The sequence below is a fragment of the Plutella xylostella genome, chromosome Z (genome assembly GCF_932276165.1).
Source record: "Plutella xylostella chromosome Z, ilPluXylo3.1, whole genome shotgun sequence".
NCBI lineage: Eukaryota > Metazoa > Arthropoda > Insecta > Lepidoptera > Plutellidae > Plutella > Plutella xylostella.
The window spans coordinates 15,131,396-15,153,631 of record NC_064012.1 but is presented as its reverse complement, the minus strand read 5'-3'; the positions used below and the strand labels follow the sequence as shown (position 1 = coordinate 15,153,631).

The window sequence follows — 22,236 nt, the reverse complement described above, 5'->3', positions numbered from 1 at the left end:
CCGTAGGTACAAACCCTAGTTACCCTACACGTGTCCCCTGGGTGGTGCTAACGAGTGACAACGCCGAATGTCGGGCGGCGGTAAATCGACCCGATCTCCTCTCCTAGCAGAGGCGGCGATCTCCCGCCGTAAAAAAGGAGAATCACCAACACGCCTGCCAAGCGCGGTGATTATGGCAAACACACCTCCTTATGATGGAAAAAACAAAGCCCCGGCTCCCAGTCCCCGGCAGCCCCGCTATCCCGGACTCCGGTAGCGGTCACGGTAACGGCGGGGCAGGGGGTGCGAAGAATCTCCGGCAGAGAGTCGGCTACCAGCCCAACCGACCCTTGCACCTGGCAACATATAACGCACGGACACTGAGGGAAGACGTGATGATAGATGAGCTTGAAGAGGAAATCAGCAAGTTAAAATGGGACATTATAGGGTTATCCGAAGTCCGACGAGAGGGAGAGGATACGGAAATTCTCCAGTCCGGAAACTTGCTGTACCACCGGGAGGGCGACCAACTGTCCCAAGGGGGTGTCGGGTTCATCGTCAACAAGTCCCTCGTCAACAACATCGTTGAAATCGGAAGTGTGACGACACGGGTTGCGTACCTCATCCTGAGAATATCTAAACGATACTCAATGAAGGCCATACAGGTTTACGCACCCACATCTAAGCACACCGATGATGAGGTCGAACTTGCGTTCACTACTCATTTCACGGTGGTGATGGGAGACTTTAACGCGAAACTCGGAAAACAAGAAGGCGGCGAGACGAAAGTGGGGTCGCATGGATTTGGAGTCAGGAACCATCGTGGGCAAATGCTGGCTGACTTCTTGGAGAAGGAGGGCCTCTATATGATGAACTCCTTCTACAAGAAGAAGTCACAAAGGAAGTGGACGTGGATTAGCCCCGATGGGAAGACTAAAAACGAGATCGACTTCATATTGACGGATAAGAAGCACATATTCAATGATGTCTCAGTGATCAGTAGGGTTAAGACCGGCAGCGATCACCGACTCGTAAGAGGCACTTTGAATATAAACTGCAAAATAGAACGCTCCCGTCTAATGAAGTCCACGCTCCGTCCTACTCCTGCTCAAATCCAAGATCCCGAAAGCTTTCAGTCTGAGCTTTGCGACCGCCTGATATGTTTAGAGAATTGCGTTACAGTTGACGATTTAAATAATAGGTTTGTGGAAACTGTCCGAGAGGTAGGATCGAAATATTTTTCGTCCCGAACCAACCGAGGACCTCAAAAACTCTCAGACGGGACTCTGAGTCTCATAAGAGAACGGAGAGAAATGAGGTTGCAGTCTTCAGTTGATATGGTCGAATACAGACGTCTAAACAGACAGATCGCCAAAGCAAGACGTTGCGATATGAGACGCTACAATTGCAAGCGCATTCAAGACGCAATTGAGCAAAACAAGGGCTCCAAAGTCTTTGCTAGAGATCGATCTGTTCGGCAGACTCTGTTGACCCAACTGAAGACCGACAGTGGCAACACCGTTTCATCAAGGCCCGAAATTCTGGGAGAAATTGAGAGATTCTACGGACAGTTATACACCACAACACCAAACCCTATTACCAGCGGTGCTCACGACAGCCGAGCGCCACTCACCCGACACTATACCGAAGATATTCCGGACGTCAGTCTAGACGAGATTAGTATTGCTCTCAAACAGCTAAAAAACAACAAAGCTCCGGGAGATGATGGAATAACGACAGAACTTCTGAAAGCCGGCGGTAGACCGATTTTAATAGCACTTCGGAGGCTGTTTAATTCCGTCATACTCGAAGGCACAAGCCCGGAGGCATGAAGCAGAAGTGTAGTGACTTTGATCTTCAAGAAAGGCAACAAAGCCTATTGAAGAATTATAGACCCACTAGCTGATCCCGCGCGCTTCGCTTCGCCTTAAAAAGTTTTCCCGTGGGAATTCCGGGATAAAAAGTACCCTATGTTCTTTCCCAGGGTCTAGAACGTATGTATACCAAATTTCATTCAAATCCGTTCAGTAGTTTTGACGTGAAAGAGTAACAGACAGACAGACAGACAGACAGACAGACACAGTTACTTTCGCATTTATAATATTAGTAAGGATTGCAGCGTGTTTTGAAACTATACAAGGCCAGAACGCAGAGGCTGGGACTGCTCGCGTATATTTTCAAATTAAAATGGTGCCATGATTTACTTGAAAGTATACAAGGCCATTACGCACTAATCGCGTATATTTTCAAGTAAGTTGGGCCAAAATTATGGCTTGAAAATATACTGCAGCAGTTACCACTGCGTACTAATCGTGTATATTTTCAAGTGCCAAGCGGCAATGCGAGCACTTGAAACTATACATGATTAGTTACCAGGTAGCCCTTTTGAATTGTTGCTCTCTCTTTCTTTCATGCGAAATAGTAATTAGTCTATTGCTTTCTAAACATTACATCATCATTCCGCACTCGGCATTGTTTTCGTAACGTGTTTTTTGTTTACATCGTACAGTTAAAAAGTAAATTGATTTAAATTAAACTGTAGAACTGTTGTAAATACTAAAAGAGAAGAGGGTGTAGAACAAAAAAAAAATTAAAAATAGGTCTGTAATAGGGTAATACCTACATTACCTACTACAATCATGAGCAATAAATAAGTCCAAGTAGCAAAAAGTCAACACCAAATTACCCCAATTTTTTAAAACATTTAATTTAGAATTTGATCAAAATGAACGTTTTTAGTTGGTTATAATAATATTTTGATGCGCTCTTAAATGTACTGTAATGCCGACGGCTACATTAAGCTAGTCTTTTCCGTTCAGGAGCTATCGTCACTGGAACTTTTTCATTGCTCGTGAGTGTAGTATTAAAAATAACAAAAAAACAAAAATTGTTTATTGTCTTAACAAAGATTTCTTATCAACTAGTTATTTGAAGCCTCCTTTTAGGCGTTGGAAACGCCTGTGCCAGGAGACTCCGCTCTTCCTGTATATCATCTAGTTTAAACTTAAGCGTTTATTACTGATTAACAAATATTAATTCATATAAATAATAAGATATAAGTATTCTTACTTGCAAGTATGATTGCTATAAATATCAATTTATCAATCAAATAAGAGCTTGTTCATCTTTATTTATTAACGTTCTATAAGTATGACAGGCAGAACAAGTAAATTGTAGTCATGTACATTTACCGAAATAGTTAAGTAAATCAGAATCAGCATGTAGGTACAAATTATATGCGACAAGTACGCGAATCAAGCAATGTGCGTAATAGCAATGTATATTTTCAAGAACGATTCAGTAATTCCCAACTTGAAAGTATACGCGATTAGTACGCACAAATCGTGTATATTTTCAAGTCAAATATATATTTTTTTCACTTGAAACCATACAGTGCTAGTACACTATGGGTGCGTTCTGGCCTTGTATAGTTTCAAAACACGCCCCATTGCACTTCTGAGCCATGTGTACAAGCTGTTTTCGAGAGTTATTACGAATCGTCTCGAGCAAAGACTCGACGACTTCCAGCCACCCGAACAAGCCGGGTTCCGAAAAGGCTATAATACCATAGATCATATACACACGCTTCGGCAGGTTATACAGAAGACCGAGGAGTATAATCTACCTTTATGTCTAGCGTTTGTGGACTATGAGAAAGCCTTTGATTCTATTGAGCTCTGGGCGATGCTTCAATCCCTTCAGCGGTGCCATATAGACTATCGCTATATCGAGGTGTTGAGATGTATATACAATTCTGCCACAATGTCAGTTCGATTACACGAATATAGCACAAAACCGATCCAGTTGCAAAGGGGCGTGAGACAGGGAGATGTTATTTCTCCGAAACTGTTCACCTGTGCACTAGAAGATGTTTTTAAGCTTGTAGAGTGGAAAAGACTGGGCATTAACGTCAATGGCGAATATATCTCTCATCTACGATTTGCTGATGACATAGTTATTATGGCGGAAACGCTGGAGGAGTTAGGCGAAATGCTCACAGACCTCAATGATGCCTCTAAACAAGTTGGGCTGAAAATGAACATGGACAAGACAAAGGTCATGTCGAACGAACATGTTTCATCATCGCCCGTAACTGTAGGAGGTGTCACCATCGAAGTTGTCGATCAGTATCCCTACCTAGGACAAGTGATCCGATTAGGTAAATCCAACTTCGATAAAGAGGTAGCTCGTAGAATCCAACTCGGATGGGCAGCGTTCGGGAAATTACGACACATCTTCACTGAAAACATACCTCAGTGTCTGAAAACAAAAGTTTTCAATCAGTGTGTGTTGCCAGTGATGACTTACGGAGCCGAGACGTGGTGCTTCACCAAAGGGCTTATCCACAAGCTCAGAGTTGCTCAGCGTGCTATGGAAAGGGCTATGTTAGGCGTGTCCCTGCGAGATAGGATTCGTAATGAAGAAATCCGCAGAAGAACTAAAGTTACCGACATAGCCAAAAGGATTAGCACGCTGAAGTGGCAATGGGCTGGCCACGTAGCCCGCAGAGCCGACGACCGCTGGAGTAGAAAGGTTCTGGAGTGGAGACCCCGTGTCGGCAAACGGCGTGTCGGTCGCCCCCCAACCCGTTGGTCTGATGATCTGCGAAAGGTAGCGGGAAGCCGCTGGATGCAGATGGCGGGTGACCGTTTGGGGTGGCGATCGTTAGGAGAGGCCTATGTCCAACAGTGGACTACAGAAGGCTGAGAGAGAGAGAGAGAGACCTACTTAGTGATAACAGCATCTTATAAAATGCAAAGTTGCAATGTATGAATCTTTAATTTTAGTAATGTCAAAACAAAATTTAGAATATGGAATTAGATGGTCACAGTAAAATTTTAATTAAGTCACAAGATGATAAGTACATTTATTTTTTTGACATACCTTAATTTAAAATCAGTGACTTTAGAATTTTATTTTGTTCTCTTAAGATATTTAATTACATTCATAACTAGCTCACTCGGCTCACTGAGTTAGCTCGCGCGAAAAAGAGCCTTCCCGAGACAATATCTGTCCCCTATAAACATCCCGTGCACAAGGGTCCAACATTAACTTACATGTGATGCAACTCTTACCACTATTCTGAGAGGGGGTGAAGTTCCTATATGTGGCTCTCTCGAGTGGAACCTTTGTACATATCCCATTGATTTCAGCTCAGCCAGCCTAGCTCCCAGGCAGAAGGCTAATTGGTCGGTAGTTTCCTATTTGTGCAGGATCTCCTTTTTTATATATCAGGGTAATAAGAGATGTTTTCCATTTTTCTGGTATGCAGTCTTGGGTCATAACTTTATTGTAAAAGGTAGTAAGAATGGGGTAGATAGCTTCATCGAAGCTCTTTAGCACATCGTTTGTAATACCATCTTCACCGGGGCTTTTATTGTTTTTTAACTTAGTTACTGCACTTCTAATTTCTGATACTATTAATGGTGGGATGTCAGGCTCATTATGGTTGATGTTCTGTATAATCTGCTCTTTATCATCCTTGTATAGCTCTCTATAATAATCTGTTGCGACTTCCACTATTTCTTTTCGTGATTTAGCGACTTTTTTCGTTTTATTATTTATTTTGGTTATCCATTTCTTTGAGTTATCTATTGTTCTGAAAGCTCTTTTTGTAGATCCGGTATTTTCTATGTTTTCTTCTAGTATTTTTAACCTGAACTTCTGATACTCTCTTTTCATTTCTTTTTTGATTTTATAATATAGTATTCTTAGTCGTTTTCTTTGTTCAAATGTTCTATTGGGGATAGTTTTTAGATATTTTCTCTCTTCTATTAAATGCTTTATTTTGTCTGTGATTATGGTTGGTTTCTCTCCTTTTGCGACATTTTTTGAAAGTGTATTAATGCATTTTTTTATTACATTTGTTAGCTTCTCATATGATTCTGACACGGTTTCTTCTTCGGTAATCTCAATAGTTGATGTTTGTTTAAATATATTTTTTAGAGATTCTTTTTCTAATATGTTCAGGTTTTTCGTGTTTGGCTTGTTAAATTTTCTGCGGATCTGTTTTGTTAAACCGCTCAATTTTATTTTGCATCGGAGAGGCCTATGATCTGATGGATATGTAGAGTTCAGGCTTTGAATGTCCTGGACTATTCTAGTATTTCTTGCAAGGAAAAAATCAATTTCATTTCGTGCTCTCCCGTCGGGAGACTGCCATGTCCATCTCCGCTTTTCTGGTTTTTTAAAAATGGTATTTACTATAGTCAGCTTATTTTCATGGCAGAATTGAAGTAACCTGCTTCCTCTTTTATTTCGTGTCCCATATCCATATGGTCCCGTTATGTGACTTTCTTCCTTCAATGGTATGCCAATCTTGGCATTTAGATCTCCTATGACAAATGTGTTATTTTTTGTTTCTTCGAGGGACTCTGAAATAGTATCGTAGAAGGTTTCAATTTCTGCGTCTAGAGCCTTTTCTGTGGGCGCATAGACTTGAATAACTGTTATTTCTTGATCTTCCAATGTTAAATCAAGCCTTGCAACACGGTCTGAATATGCCTGAAAGTTAGTTATGTTTGATTTCAGGTGGCTTTTTACTAGGAAGCCTACTCCATTCCTCCCACTTTTTTCTCCACTGTAGAGGAAAATATGTGTATCTCTTTCTTCAATATGGTTTCCTGCCTTTTTTATTTCTGACAGACCGGCTATGTTCCAGTTGATATTTTCAAAAAAATTATCTAGTTCTATTTTTCGTGTCGGATCCACAAGCGATCTAACATTAAATGTAATTATGTTCAGCTTGTCGTCTCTGTCCTTCATTGTATTGATCATAGTGTTATTGTCTGATAGAGGGTTTTGGTCTACTGCTCCCACGGTGACCGGCCGTATTGGGAGAGTTTGGTTATTTGGTATTTCTTTAGCACACTCGATCCCCTGGCGCTGTGATGGACTGGCCAGATCAGAGCTACTGTAGGTAGCCAACCGGCTTGGAGGATGTAGAGGGGCTATTTTTATAAGTTTTTTTGGTTTACATCATTCCTGCTTACATTCGGCCCAAACTAGACTTTGTAAAATATAGCAGGAGTCCTATGAAGTTTGATTGGGAGATGCTTGCTGCCTGGCGAATAACGTTCATTTTCTTATGAAACGCTGTCAAATTGTTCTTGCTATATTTTACAAAGTATAGGCACGGTATAGACAGAACTAGAAACCAGCGTTCTAGCGGTCACTATTATTAAACAAATGACAGAAAACATATGCACATGACAGTTGAAAACGCAATCATCTCCGTTTACGTACACAATCTGGAGATAACAACAAATTTGGCTTACATTTTGACAGTAACACTTCATCATCATCATCACGTCCCCAATGCTGGGGCACGGGTCTCCCTCTAATGAAGGAAGGGTTTTAGTGCTAGTCCACCACGCTGGCCTAGTGCGGGTTGGTGGACCCCAACACAAGCAAGCTTGTGCTGAGAGAGTTGTCGGGTAAGTGGGCAACCCGACTGTCAGATGTTTTCTAGCTGCCTGAAGGGCTCTGACTAGGCTTAACGACTGCTGCCGAAGCACCAACCGGGATCCCCAGCTTAAACTGCCGTCCGAAGCACGGAAGCATCCAGAAAAGAAGCACTTGAAATCAGTCACCCATCCAAGGACTGACCGTGCCGGTTGTTGCTTAACCTCAGTCATCAGTTAAGATCTCTGAAGCTAGCTCGACTGCTACGACCGCTTCGGTGACCGTTGCCGATACGCAACGTCAACGGAGGTTCAAAAGTCTGGTGGTCGTGGCTCTGGTTTGTTCTCACCAGACTATCTAGCTATTATACACACACATATCTGCAATATGCGGTACTCACGGTTGGTGTGGGTCGGGGGTGGGAAGCCGCCGGGCGGCGCGTACCCGTGGGACACCTCCATGGTCGAGGGGGGCAGCGCCGCCATCATGCTGCCGTCCGGCCGCGGGGGCACTGGAAGTATTTTAAGTATGTATTACTAATTTTTCCCTAGAGATTCGCGTTGGTTAAGTTTTTTTTATACGTTTATAAAATGTAGCCATTTATTTATTTTTATTTATTAAAGTATATGATATCACTGGAGCGGTGGTAGCTCAGTCGGGTAAGCGCCCGCTTCTCACGACAGAGATGCGGGTTCGAATCCCGGCGCTGACATGTACCAATGAGTTCTTTTAACTTAAGTACAATGTATACCATCGCTCTTACGGTGAAGGAAAACATCGTGAGGAATCCTACATATCTAGATTTAGCACATCTAGATATGTGAACCCACCAACCCGCAGTGGACCAGCGTGGTGGGAAATGGTCCAAGCTTAGGAAGGCAGTTTAGACCTTGGGGACATGCACAAAGGTTCCACTCGAGAGAGCCAGGTGCAGGTACTTACACCCCCACAGAGAATAGAATAGAATAGATATCACTGCAATGATAAATAATGATGTAAAAGATTGGTATATTTGTGAAGGTTCTGCTAAAAAACAGTGAACAAAAAAGGGAACCAATATCTGCTGATGTAAAGAACAGATGATACGTTCACGGGGGATTCATTATTTATTTATTTTATTATTTAAATTTCACAATTTACAAAACTGCAGTCAACCTGCATGAGGTACAGAGAGTGAATCATTGCGGACGTATTCATTCGTGCAACTAGGGAACTCACGATGGTTGTAAGGCGAGGGCGGCGGGTAGGCGGCGGGCGGCGACGGGTAGGCGGGCGGCGACGGGTAAACGGGCGGCGGCAGCGTCGGGTGGAACGGAGGGTAGGAGGTAGGCAGCGCGGGCCGCGGGGCGTACCCGTTGTTCACTTCATGCGGTGGCGGGTCTGGAGAAAGAGAGAGAATGTTTGTAACATTTTAAACATACATATACATACAATTTGTTTAAAGACAGATATTTGTACTCGGGTCTTGGGTGTTGATATTTATGTTTAATATTTATCTATCTATATATTTGTGTACATATATCAGCTGTCCGATACCCATAACACAGGCTTTGCCATGTAAGAAAAATTAAAAAACTCTGCACACAGTGTAGTATGACAGTAGGTCAGTCTGTAGCTTTGGTAAGGTAAGCATTCTAAAGTCGAGTGTAGAGTTTATCAATGTGTACACACTTTTTAGCTAAACACAACAGTGGCCGTTTCAATTTCAATGATAACCGCATAGGACACCGCACTCGCGTCTTGATTAAGTTAAGTGAGAAAGAAAACATCGTGAGGAAACCTGCATATCTAGATTTAGCACATCGATCTAGATATATGAACCCACCAACCCGCAGTTTACCAGCGTGGTGGGAAATGGTCCAAGCTTAGGAAGGCAGTTTATGCACAAAGGTTCCAATCGAGAGAGCCAGGTACAGGTACTCACACCCCAGGAGAATATAATAGAATAGCCATACAAACAGCAACTCACAGTTAAGGATCCCCTGCACGACCTCCGTGGACGAGGTGTTGGTGGTGATGACGGAGGCCACGGTGCTGAGCAGCGACGACATATCCTCCTGCCCTTGCGTCTGCTGCTGGAGCGTGCGCCGGAGGCTCTCCAGCAGGGTGGTCTCGTCCATGTTCTGGAACTTCTTGTCCTGTGGAGCCGGGTTTTTTGTCAGAAGCGCTAGTACGGGGCACATTTAAGACGTGACAAAAGTTATCTGTCGCTCATGAAGCTGCGCGATGTGAGTGAGCGCGATGTAAAGCTTTTGTCACGTCTTAATTGCGCTCCGTGCTAGCGCTTCAGAGTTGAGGGAGAACACGCGGGGATGGTGTCATAAATTTAAGTACGGACGTACGAGAGTTGTCACGCAATCGGTCAAAGATCACAGCACATATTATTACAAACGTAACGTAAACGGATCGCCTTTCTTTTCTTCTGTCCCGTGCTCGCGAATGCCTGGTAGACAGAAGGAAAGAAAGGCGATCCGAGATAGAGTCGTGAACTCGTGATCAGTGGAGCGCTGCGATAACCGCCGCTCTAGCTCGTTGTATCAAGCGTACCGATTGCAGGCCTGCGCTCGTAAGTTCGTTCGTTAAAAATCGTTCTAAATTCAGCAGTCAGACAAGACGTGGCAATTATTTTACGTTATTAAGGGGATCCCTAAAGCTAAAATGCTAAAGTCGGCTTGATATACTTGATTAGATTGGAAAAACGGTGGCTTCTATCACATTGATAAAAATATATTTTGTAGCAGAGGGTATACTGAACATGTTAGTTGCTTATAAATTGGTGCAGGATTATAATAAGTATGTTAAAAAAAATTGCAAACACACCATGTCTTTTGCCATTTTTTGACTTATTATGAAAAAACCCTCGAAATCAGAGGGCCCATTTTCATGGAATCTTATATGTATGTGTAGGTAATTAAATTCTTAACAAAGTTACCTTAAAGAGTTGGATTTAATGGACCAGAAGTCAACTTTTTTTGCAAAAAACTAATAAATTCCGGTTTAAAAATGATGACACCGTGACAGATTTCAGATTTCTTCAGTCGTCGCCCTGGTGGCGGCCTGTTAGGAGCGATACCCACGCCATTTTATTTTTTATCAAATATTTCACAAAAACTGATTAAATCAACAAATTATGACTACAAGTATTATAATACATATGCATTTGCTATGGAAAGTTAATTTTCTAATCATTTTAGATGCAGAAAAGCCGAAAATTCTTAGAAAACATTTCGCCTTTTCGATTTGTTTACATTTTTTACTATAGAGTTACAGATGCATAGATAAAGGTAAACATTGCACATAATGACACTTATTAGATTCTCCGAATAAGAACTATACGGTCAATGCAGTATGCCAAAGCGCGAGCCTGTTTATATTCTGAGGGGTAATTTATTTTATTTTAACGGTTGTGTATGGTAGGTAAGCTACACAATATACAGGGTGTTGAAAAGTAAGTTCATAATTTGTTTTATTTGAAACCAAAAACCGTAGTTAATTAAAAATATATATATTTTAAGATGTGGCAGTCTGTAGTTCTGTACACTACAGGTTGTTAAAAATAAGTAAGTATTTTTAAAAATTGAAGATCTAAAATTTACATAATTTTTTAAATCTATTTAACAAGCTTTGCAAAAAAGCGGTTAAGTGCGACTGTATCTCGCCATGAAAAAAATGAAATGTTTACTGTAGCTATGAATTTTATGCGTTACAAGTGGAATAAAATACCGCATAATATTATGTACAACTATGTAAGAGCCTAGTTAAAAAAAAAAAACTCATAAGAAAATATTAAATACACAGGTTTTTTAACCCCTGAAGGAAATAGAGGGGTGTTATAAGTTTAAAGTAAGGGCTGAATTTTTTTTTTAAATTAGGGTGATAGGTAATGTATATTTTTAATGATTTTTTCAAATAGATAAATGTTATACCATTTTTAAATTGCCATAAAATTACTTATAGTTATAGTTATAGAAAAGGGCAGGGCTACCAGTGCCCATTCGCCACTGCAACCTAAAAGATCTATAAATTATGACTCCCCATGCCGAGTCTCACTCTACAGGCCCAGGTCATTTATAAACCTGATATTACCTATACAGGATGTTGCAAAAAGGGTATACTGTGCCGAAAGGGTTTGACTCAGGGGTTATTCTGAACAACTTTTGTTCTCCAAGTTTTGGAAATTCTCGAAAAATAAATTCGGTCTCTATAGTAAAAAGTCACGTGATCGAATAAGTTTCTATGTAAAAGGTTTTGTTACGTGAATTTTCAAAATTATAGAAGAAAAGTGGATCAGAATGGCACCTAAATCCACTTTTGGCTAAGCTTTATACCCTTTTTTCAATACCTTGTATAAAATATCGTCAGCGTCACCTTAGATCGTAATCATCGTAACTTCTCGTGACCAAATTTTAGAGGAGACAAAAATACTGTTTTATTTGTAGTTCTAGTTGGCATACTACCCACCTAAAGTTTTTTTTAACTAGCCTAAAAATGATTTGTTTAGACAGTCTATCTTCCTGTTCAACCGCAGCCTGAGTGCCAGTGACTCAATGACTGAAAGGAGGCCATTAGTGCTCCTAAATAAATAAAGCAGGCCTGTAGATTATCTTTCAGTGTACCGACACATCTGATTGCTGTAAGAGCCTGATAAGCTCTTCGAACGAGTCATACCTCTGTGGTGGTACGGTTTCGACCTTTCGGACAGTCAGTTTGGCATCCGAAATGCGGATTCGAATAGTGGGTACAATACTTTGCGTTCGTTCACTGTCGGAGCAGGATAAGAACCACGGGCGAGTTGTTGCGCTGGCTGTTTGCTTAAAAATAGTAACCGCGTTCAACTCTATCCCCTAGAGGGCGAACCTTTAGGGCGGCTCTTGTATACCATCACTTGTCTTCTTATCTGCAGAAAATTGACAGAGGTCATACGTGTCTAACAAGTACATTAAGGATGCGAAAAGAGAGGGTTTGTTTTCACTGAAGAAGTTCAGTTGCGGAGTTCCACAGCGGTAGGTCTTGGACCCCTCTGCTGTGGAACTTGGCATACAACGTGGTCCTGCAAATCAAGCTCGCAAACGGCGTTAGCACAGTGCATTTTTCTAATGTCACACAGGTCGTGAGGTAGGCTGAGAGCCTCCTTCGGGGATGACATCCCAATGATTCATTACGAAAAAATTGCTGCAGCTGTGCTCGCCATGCAGTGCATGGGCTACTTCCGAATCTGGGGGGCTGTTGCAAAGGAGTCCGTTGCCTCTATACGGTACGGGTTCCGTGCGATCTATGATCCTTCCGGGAGCACCTGTCTTGTCAAGTCGAAGAGAATGGCTCGTATTCGACGCAACCTGCAGTACTGGTGGGATTGGTTGGAGGGCAGGACAGCAGGAAGCTGCAGCAGCCGTCATGCTGTGATTCGACGCATAGATGCAAAAAAAAGTTGAAAGTAACTTCATGTTAATAAAATATTAGATCTTAATTTAACAACATAATATTGCAAAAAAAAATTAACATTGTTGAGTATGTTATTGTAATTTACTAAAGTAGTAATAAAAACAAAGGCTTATTGCATAGTTTTCGTTCACGTTCGCCTACATCGCACGTTGTATATGAGAATAAAGGGTAATTACTAAGTTTTCTTGTTTAAAAATCACGGTTTGGGGTTTAGAGGAAAACAAATGGTAAAATGCGGAATACAGTTTTTTTTTCGAATAAAGAGGAAAACATCTGAATTCAAAAAACGTTTCTATTGACACCAAAGAGTACTTTTCGCCGAGAAAAGTGGAGTTACAATGTTTGCGATCTAAAGTGATGATAGAACTAGAACTTATTTTTTCAGTTCACCTGCTGTTGAGTGAAATCGTAATTAGGTAAATGACTCCTTGACATGAAAATAACCTTTTTTTATAATCGTTATTACAAAACCGTTTTTTTTAATACAGCAATATTTGTAGGTGTACTTACAGTGAGCAAAAGAGCGCAGCAAGGTGTAAATTTTTTGGTTTTTAAGAAACAAAAATATTATTTCTATCATATCCCAAATACACTTAAAAAAACTTTAAAAAAAACACACACTCACGCCTTGTACTAATGTACTCCCTTGCGGGGGTACTTACATGTTATTATTTTTCTGGTGACCTCCCCATATCCCTTTGCCAGCTACGTAACCTTTTGTGACACCCTGTATATGCAGAGTTCTGCAAACTACTGTTCTGCTTTTGAAACACCAAAAAAAAACAGGTCGTCTAACTAAAAGGTCACGTGACCAAAAAAAAATTATATGAAGAAGCGTTTTTTTCACGAATATAAAAAATTACGTAGGATAAAAGTTTTTCAGAGTGACGCCTGAGTAACGCCCTTTCGGCTAACTATACTTTTTTTATTTACTATTCTTATACCTCACACGGGGGCAGAGTTTAATACAACACCCTGAACTATTAAACTCTGATAATATTTTCGCGATTTTTTTACATTCTGATTTCATGTCCTGGCTTAGAAATAACATCAATAACATGCTGCACACGTAGGTTTCGGCATAGTATTAAACCCTTTTTGCAACAACCTGTATAAATATCGGCACGGGTACGACTTTATATATAATTAATTATTAAATATTAAAAATACTTTCAAATAAAAATAAATATTTTCGTATCACAAAACAATATTACTTACTTAGTATATTTTTAACAAAGTGGCATGTCTTCACTTTTATGTTTTCGAGTACTATGTTAAAATTTCATGTCATTGTCCGTAGAACGCCCCGCATACCTCAACCCCCCCTCACTAGATTTGACAGATTCTGATTTTCTTCCAGCTTTAGTGACAGCCTTAATTAATTATTGCGCGTCTTGAATCCTGTGCTAGGTATGTTATAAACGTCAAGATTACTCAAGATATAAGAGGGGTTTAAAATGTTACAGATAAATTATCAGATGATTGTGTAATTGGACTAGACTATGATAAAACTATGTGACTTACTGGGCCGAGGCTGTTGGTGCCCAGGACGACCAGGATCTGATGAGGCACTGAGGTGGTACCCTGAAAGGAAACACATAATATTTGTGATTAGTATTTTACACAAATCATTTAGAATTCCGCTGAGTTTAGATTCACTGGCTAGAAAAAGGTGGTAGCTCAGTCGGGCGCTTACCCACCGCTATTATTCTTTAGATAACTAACGTCTCATTTTGGTGGCTATACCCTTGTGTTCTTTTTACTTAACTGAATATGTATTTTATAAACTATGTAACTTACTGAAATTCTGTTGGTAGTTTGGTTCGCCCACTGGGCGTGGGCCTCCTTTTGCACGACGGGCGTGCCCTGAAAATTTAGATAGCAACATTATAAAAAAAGATAAAGATAAAAAAAAAAATGTGGTTATAGTTATAGTTATAGCCTCTTACGACAAACGTTGTATCATTTCATGCGAAGCACAAAAGCAGCTTTCCAGAGTGACGTAGCAGTCATACTTTCTCAGTTGAATCCTTAGTAATATTATAAATGCGAAAGTAACTGTAGTCTGTCTGTTACTCTTTCACGCCAAAACTACTAGGTCTAGCTAGTAACCCTGGGAAAGAACATAGGCTACTTTTTATCCCGGAAATCCCACGGGAAAACTTTTTAAGGCAGGAGCAGCTAGTAGGTTTATAAATTATAAATCACACAATATCTATATTTATAAAAACAAAAGGTCACGTATACACTGACTCATCACGAAATCTCAGAAACTACAAGTGCTCGGAGTCTGAAATTTTGCATGGGTGTTTCTTTACTTCCTTTTAGAACTTAGGTGCTCACTAAGACGGGACTTAGCGAAATTCAACCTCGGGCCACTTGCACCAACATATTACATCTAGATTTAGTGTTAAATCTCGATTTAGTGTAAAATTTTATATGAATTGACGTTTCTTAAATCGAGATTTGACACTGAATCTAGATTTAAATGTTTGTGCAAGTGGCCCTTAGGGGGTAAAAATGGGTGTCTAAGGCCCAGATAAATAGTCGTTGCTTAGCACTTGCTCAAACTAATGCTTAGCCAAGTACGACTTCACCTAAACTAAGTCGAGTTGCAATGAGTCTCTAAAATAGACACTACTTAGCGTTTGCTCGGCTAAGTCACTGGCTTAGAACCTGTTATGTCAAATCTGCGTCAAATATATATTTATTTATCTGTGGTCATGGTTTCATTCCATAGTTTTTTAGAAAATATGGTATAAATGTGGTCTGTGGATAGCCTGAGAGCTTAGAATAATAATTCCTTTCAACGGCGTGCTAAGCAAGGGCCAAGTCTTGACAAATGTGAACTCGAACTCGGCTAAGTCAGAGTGCGAACATAGTGGCATAGTCTGTGCTCAAGTAGTGTCTATGATAGTGAATTCGTGTTCTTAGCATGTGCTTAAGCTAAGACTCCGTCTTAGTTTCGTCTATTTATCTTGGCCTAAGTTTTTATGAAACTTCTACATATAGTTTTTGGTAATAGGGTTACCAAATTTTGTATGGGGGTTCTATCTAAAACGTGGGTGCTTGATAACACGAAGTCTAGCAAAGCTCTAAAATTACAAACTACTCTTCATATTGTCGCGCGATCCGCGTAGCGCGATTTCAAAGAAAATTGTAGATCAGAATTATACGGGTCGTACTTTGGGATATCGCATAGGTCCGTTTAAGTTAGACGCTTGAAATTTAACCTTAGTAAACTTGCAGCTTAGTTACAACAGGCTATTGCAAAAATCCCCCGGGAACAAGAGATAGCGGGAATAAAATTGTGTATAAAAAATCTAAATTTCATAAGTTACATGCTCGAAATGTGACATCCATATACCTTAGTAAATGCAAAGTTATTGGGTTTTACATTAGTTGGCTTGGCTGTCTAAACACGATACACATAAATTATAAATTGAAATGAGTACCTATTTTGCCATTGCCATACAAGTCTTTTGCTGTATGAAGTCTTGAAAATCATTTTAATCAAGTATTTGCCAACTTTCATGTAATTTAATACCACCATGTCACGTTATTGGGTAGCTAGTTCGGGAGTGGTCCACAGGAAAACATTATAAGGCTAACAGGCTCGCGGGCAAGAGCTACACATGAATAAATGCCAAAACCACTTATAACTGGTATGTCTGTGGATTCAGATTATAATAATTATGTCCGGCGCATTCTAGGCAGCCACCGACTGGCTAATCCTATCACCACGATACGATGACAGAGCTAAAACGCGCTATAGTGTTCGTAGCCGACACGCTATACTGTATGCGTTTGCATGCAAGCAAGCGATAAAGAGAAGTTTCTCGAGGTTAGACTGGTTAAGCATTCATGTTTATTTCGCCTTTCGCAAGATTTTTTTAATGCTCACTGAGCAAATAAATAACAGAATCCACTTTTTCAAGTGCTATGTAAATACTACTCACCTCAATAAATGCTTCCACCTCCCTCGCCTTGTCTGGCGGCACAAGCGCCAGAAGAAGCTGTTTCCTCGTCACATAGTCTTCCAACTTCTTTTTAAGCAGCAGACTGCGATCTGCTTCTTCGTTTATTGATTGTTCAATGAGTTGTTTACTCTCAACAACTCTAAAAACAGAAATCATGATCATTAAGTAGATCTAAAGAAAGGCTGGGCAAACTTGGTTTACTAAGGACAAACAATACTCGTGGCCAAATACGGCATTTTAAAACCAATGGAAAAAAGGGCGCGGCGAGGCGTTCAACCAATCAGGCGCTAGTAAATGAACGCGAGCCAATCGCGCCGCCCGTTGAAGGTCAGAGGTGGAGAAGATTGGCGCCGACGTCGTCACAGTTACACAGCCGATGTTATTGCATCAAGTGGACAAGTCGCCGCCAGTCGCTGGAAGGGGCACGCGGTCACATAGCACGCAACTCGGCTCGCCGCCGCTCGCGCAGCGCCTACCACCGTGCAACATTCAAGTACACTCGGAAATACAACAGTTACACTACAATGACTCGTCAAAATCAAGAGCTAAAGCAGTTAGAAAAGCTAAAATAGACACTAAAATTCGCACATAAATAAATAAATACTATACTGTCATGTCGAAACAAAAGTTAAAAGATAATATCAGTGTAGAAGTGGGCTTCGCATTAGGACACTCGCAACACCACTACGCCTCAGGCATCCGTCGCGCACTCAAAATCACCACTCCGTGTCACTGACATGTCGAGCCATCAGACTGTCGTGTCGATACAAGTAGGACCATGCAGGCATAAGTTATAATCAAGAGTATGGAGCAAACCTTGTCTTGAGCTGAGCACATTCAGCGCAGGGCGCGAGGGCTCCCTTCGCGGCCTTACTCGGCGTGGCTGGGAACAGAAGCAACAGGCGCCGAGCACACACAATTAGCGGGGCCACAGGGCGGCGCTAGGAAACCACTTACTGGCTCCGCAACTAAAGCTTAGTTCGGACCAATAAACTGATTTCACTAACTGTATACGCCTCCGTGGAGGAACACATAGGTAAACATTTCAATAGATACATGCAAACAACAAATTTTTCAAGTAGTATAATTAAATTAAGTAAATCGAGTAAAAATAAACCATGCCATTAAATTTGTAAATCTATACCGGAGGCCAAAATTATATTTTAAAAGCTATGGGTATGTTAAAGCTTCAGAAAACGTAAATTATATTATAAAGTATCGCCAAATAATCCCTTTTAACACAAATAAGATCTTCAAACGGGTGACCCAATTTTATGTTTGCATGATTTTTGAGTTCGCGAGCCATATTGAAAAACCCTTCCTTCATTGGAAGGACACCCGTGCCCCAGCAGTGGGGACGTAATGGGTCAAGATATGAAGATGAGCCATATTGATGATTCAGCCATTGATGATCGAGCCCGGTTTTACTATCTGTTCTGAGCATGAAGTATACTAGAAATCGTACTTCATTTAATAAATAAATAAATAAATAAATAAATAATAAGTATACTAGAAATCGTACTTCATTTAATATAATGGTTATAATTATTCATGACTGGATTCACTGGATTCAACCCTACTAACAGAAGAAAAGTAATCTTATGCCTCCTTGGTTGATAAAAATGGTATATTTTTACTCTGATTTAAAATGAAAAGAAGAATTTCAATATGTAAAAAAAAGATCCCGACGAATTGAGAACCTCCTCCTTTTTTTGAAGTCGGTTAAAAAGAAAAGCTTATAATACGAGAGCCGAGAAATTACCGTAATTTATTAATTTCCTTTAAATGTAAATGCATGTACGCATTTTAATATTCATATTTAATTCAGGATAGATTCCTTAGCTCTCGAATTAGAACTTATAAACATTATTTAATTTTATTGTATGTTTAAGTTGGGCCTTAAATTAGGTTCCTTGCTTAGTTTATTACTAAAGTATGTAACTTTTTACTCTTGATGGCAATATTATTTAGATCTAGAGTTATTAATTAAAATGCAAGACTCATAAAAGGCATGAATTAATTAAAAATAATACCTACTATCATTTGATTTTTATCAAGTAGGTATGTTGTACTAAAATTTGCAAAAAAATGTCTAAATCGAGTTGAACATCATTATAGAAAACGAAAACGCCGATAAAACTGAAAGTAGGTGCGACGACGAGCAAAGCCAGCCTGTGTCTGAAACAGAAAGGAGCACAGCAAAGCGTCTTCCAAATGGTGCGTAGGATAATGTGCTTAATATGCTCCTCTTCGCTTTGCCCGTTGTCACACCTTCCTTTAATTTTGATCCCAGGTTTTTCAATCTTTCAATATAATATTTGTAGGCAAGGACTTTGTATTATAACAGGACTGAGTACTGCCAAAATTTTAATTACTATAACACATCGTAAGCTGTTGTAATAAGATTCAATTTGGCAATCAACGTTTCAAGAGCCAAAACGAGCCGAGCGAGATAGCTAGATTAGAGGCCGTTTGTCCCTTACTAACGCTTGCCATCCCAAAAAAAACGTGATAGTTGGTAGAAAATATTTGATTTGATTTGAATTGAAAATGTTAGATTTTTATTTCAAACAATGATTTAATTATCATACGAACTCTGAGCATAACTTATAATTAAATAATAACTTTAAACTTGCTAATAAGATTAAAGTTATTATTTAATAAGATATTATTTTGTATCGTACCTCATAATAATTATGTTAAACCTGTCATTATTTCAAACACTTGGTAGTATCCTTTTTAGTACCTCATGCCAACTCTTTCATCTGTCATGGCGGTTTGTTTTGAACTTATTTGTTGTTGTCTTGTCATACCTAGTTATTTTTGCAAATTAGTAAGTTTCATTGAAGAAATTGAGAAAAAGTGCTGTGTACAAGTTTGTAAAAGTGAATCGTGAGGTGGTTGCGGCATATTATTTCACAGGTAAGCCGAGAATGGTAATATTAAATTTATAACAAATAGGGTAACCATGCGGTATGACAATCTATTGGGGCTATGAGCTACTACACAAAATAACAAAATTTTATTCGATTGTCCACGCATATCTCCGAAACTATTGATCCGGATGCGACCATGTTATTAGGGTTCCATACCCAAAGGGTGCCAACGGAACCCTATTACCTAGCTTCCACTGTCTGCCCGTCTGTCTTTCAATGTGCCATGACTAATTATATATTTTATTTCTTTGTCAGATTTCCCAAGAATGAAGATAAGAAAAAAATATGGCCAGCCATCCAGATGTTGTTCCGGTGTCACAATAGATCATCATAATCCAGTTCAATGTAATGAAGAACCACACATGAGTTCCAGTTGTGAAGGCATTAGCTAATTGATATTTAAATTTTAACATACTTATTCCATAATGGAAAATCTAATTCCTTAAAGAATTTAGGCAGTAAGATTGGCCTCCGGCAGAATTGTATAAAACAATATTGTTTAGCCATGTTTAGTAATAATAAAAATAAATTCAATAAATACAGTGTCTTTTATTTGAATTTGTCATAATCTACTATATCCCATTCCACGGGGAAAGATATTTGATAAGTCAAAGTCAATATATAAATACAAACAAAAACTATTAGCTTTATTCGAATGTAATAAGGGTTCTGTCAGATGTCTTTCCCCGTGGAATGGGATATAAACTATCGCCGTCATTCATAATCACAAAATAATTTCATTTGTCATAGACAGCATCCCGAAGATATATATCTCCGATATATGCAACTCCGAAGAGTGACTAAGATTTTGTCGACCTACGGTAGCGATTGTTTAGTAGAATTATCTATAAATTGTCTACCTATAAAGCAAAAATATATTTTTTTGGGTCCCAATTTTTGGTTACTGTAATAATTATATTACTACAACAAGTCCCCAAAGTCCCACGTAACACAAATTTCGTGGTCACCTTATTAGAAAGGGACAAACGGCCTCTTTACTACACCTCCTGCTCGGCTCGCTTTTGGGTTCCGAGTACTCAGTCCTGCTATATATACAAAGTCCTTGTTTGTAGGTAATATTTGCAACAACTGTCAACTTGTGACACCTTAAATTATTTCCATATTTTACCATTTAAGAATTTTAACCATTAGAAATAAAACTTTGCTTGCTGGCTTAACAAACACCTTAAAATAGCTCATATATTAGAGGTAGCATAGCTTCATTTTAAAACATCGACTAGCGTCTCAATAATGTTTTAAATCTAGACACTTTTATATTTATTTTCTAAACGTTCTGTTTAAAAATAATGTAGGTAGGTAGTTAGTAAATTTTATATTTTCGCAGTGACAAAAACGTGAGTATTCATTTTAATAAGATACTTTACTGACTATCTAAGTAATGTATATGCGCTGTGGTACGGCGATACACTTAGAATTGTATAATTAAATTGCGTAAATAATTTATTCAAATATTAATTTCAGAATAGTTAAATGAAAGATGTACCATCAGTAACGAATGTGTTTGAAATCGCTTTTATAAGTGTGTAATGCATCCGCGTTGTATTAGTCCCTTATTGACCGACTAGGGCACAGCAATGAAAGGGTTATTAACTTATTTACTTATAACAATATATCAATCATGTCTGCTCGCTATTTCCACCTTATTCGCTTATGCGTGTAGCATGACTCGATGTAACTATTTTTCTTGTCGCGAGCAATTAAATGAATAAGTTGATGATAGATCTATGAGTAAACACATCATGCTCGGTTGTCGCAACTATCCGATTTCATTGAAACAGTCTAGTTTATGAATAAAATAACTGGCGCCTTCAAATATAGTATTACGTAATAAAAGAGTTGGCAGATATACATACCTTCATATGCATTCGAGGATTTTCTCTTGCCTACTATATTGTGAAATATAGGTGGTGGCCGGCTGGCATCAAATCTATGAAAGGAAAACGAGCATTAACTCAGCTATATTTTCATAAAATACTTCTTTTACATATGGTGTAATTCTTCGATTTCAGCCTCAGATTTCATAGAGGTTTTCCGAGCTATTAGGAACATGAGCAGTGATTACTAAAATGTCTGTAGCTATACAGAATGGCTATTAATCTCTCTATCCACAAAGGAAGGTACAATATTCTTACCCAGGTATTGGTGGTGGTGGGTTGTTGCTGGCTGCGGTGTAGGTGGGGTGTGGGACAGGACCATAATATGCCCCTGAAACGAAAAATAAGACATGTTATTTAATAAAATTTCTTCTATATTTATGATCATTATGTTAACTCTAAAAGTCCTGCATTCTATTTTGTATTGTCATTGAGGAAAATTATTTATTTGGTGGAGGATTTCAGTAACAACCCAGACACACTTTCAAGTTCTAGCTCTTGCTATCATAATAGCGTATGAATAATACTCCATTCCTAACCAGAGAGCCTGTATTCCTGTAATAAGAGCACCCTAATTCTCAGTCATATTCAATAGTATTA

The 22,236-nt window shown here is 39.4% G+C and overlaps 1 protein-coding gene and 1 long non-coding RNA gene across 2 annotated transcripts in view; one reads left to right on the top strand and one right to left on the bottom strand.

The window, feature by feature from the left end:
• Nucleotides 1–22,236, bottom strand: part of LOC125491331 (TIR domain-containing adapter molecule 1-like) — a 48,809-nt gene that overhangs the window by 6,536 nt on the left and 20,037 nt on the right. Inside the window, exons 3-11 of the mRNA XM_048632992.1 lie at nucleotides 21,895–21,967; nucleotides 21,616–21,689; nucleotides 17,622–17,688; nucleotides 16,785–16,944; nucleotides 14,626–14,691; nucleotides 14,350–14,409; nucleotides 9,353–9,521; nucleotides 8,602–8,763; nucleotides 7,784–7,894 (exon numbers count right to left, since the gene is read on the bottom strand). Of these exons, the coding sequence (XP_048488949.1) occupies nucleotides 7,784–7,894; nucleotides 8,602–8,763; nucleotides 9,353–9,521; nucleotides 14,350–14,409; nucleotides 14,626–14,691; nucleotides 16,785–16,944; nucleotides 17,622–17,688; nucleotides 21,616–21,689; nucleotides 21,895–21,967 (942 nt within the window). The remainder of the gene's footprint in view (nucleotides 1–7,783; nucleotides 7,895–8,601; nucleotides 8,764–9,352; nucleotides 9,522–14,349; nucleotides 14,410–14,625; nucleotides 14,692–16,784; nucleotides 16,945–17,621; nucleotides 17,689–21,615; nucleotides 21,690–21,894; nucleotides 21,968–22,236) is intronic.
• Nucleotides 19,459–20,373, top strand: LOC119691592. The gene is made up of 2 exons (XR_007268234.1): nucleotides 19,459–19,727; nucleotides 19,997–20,373. It is a non-coding gene; the product is annotated as an uncharacterized LOC119691592 (long non-coding RNA).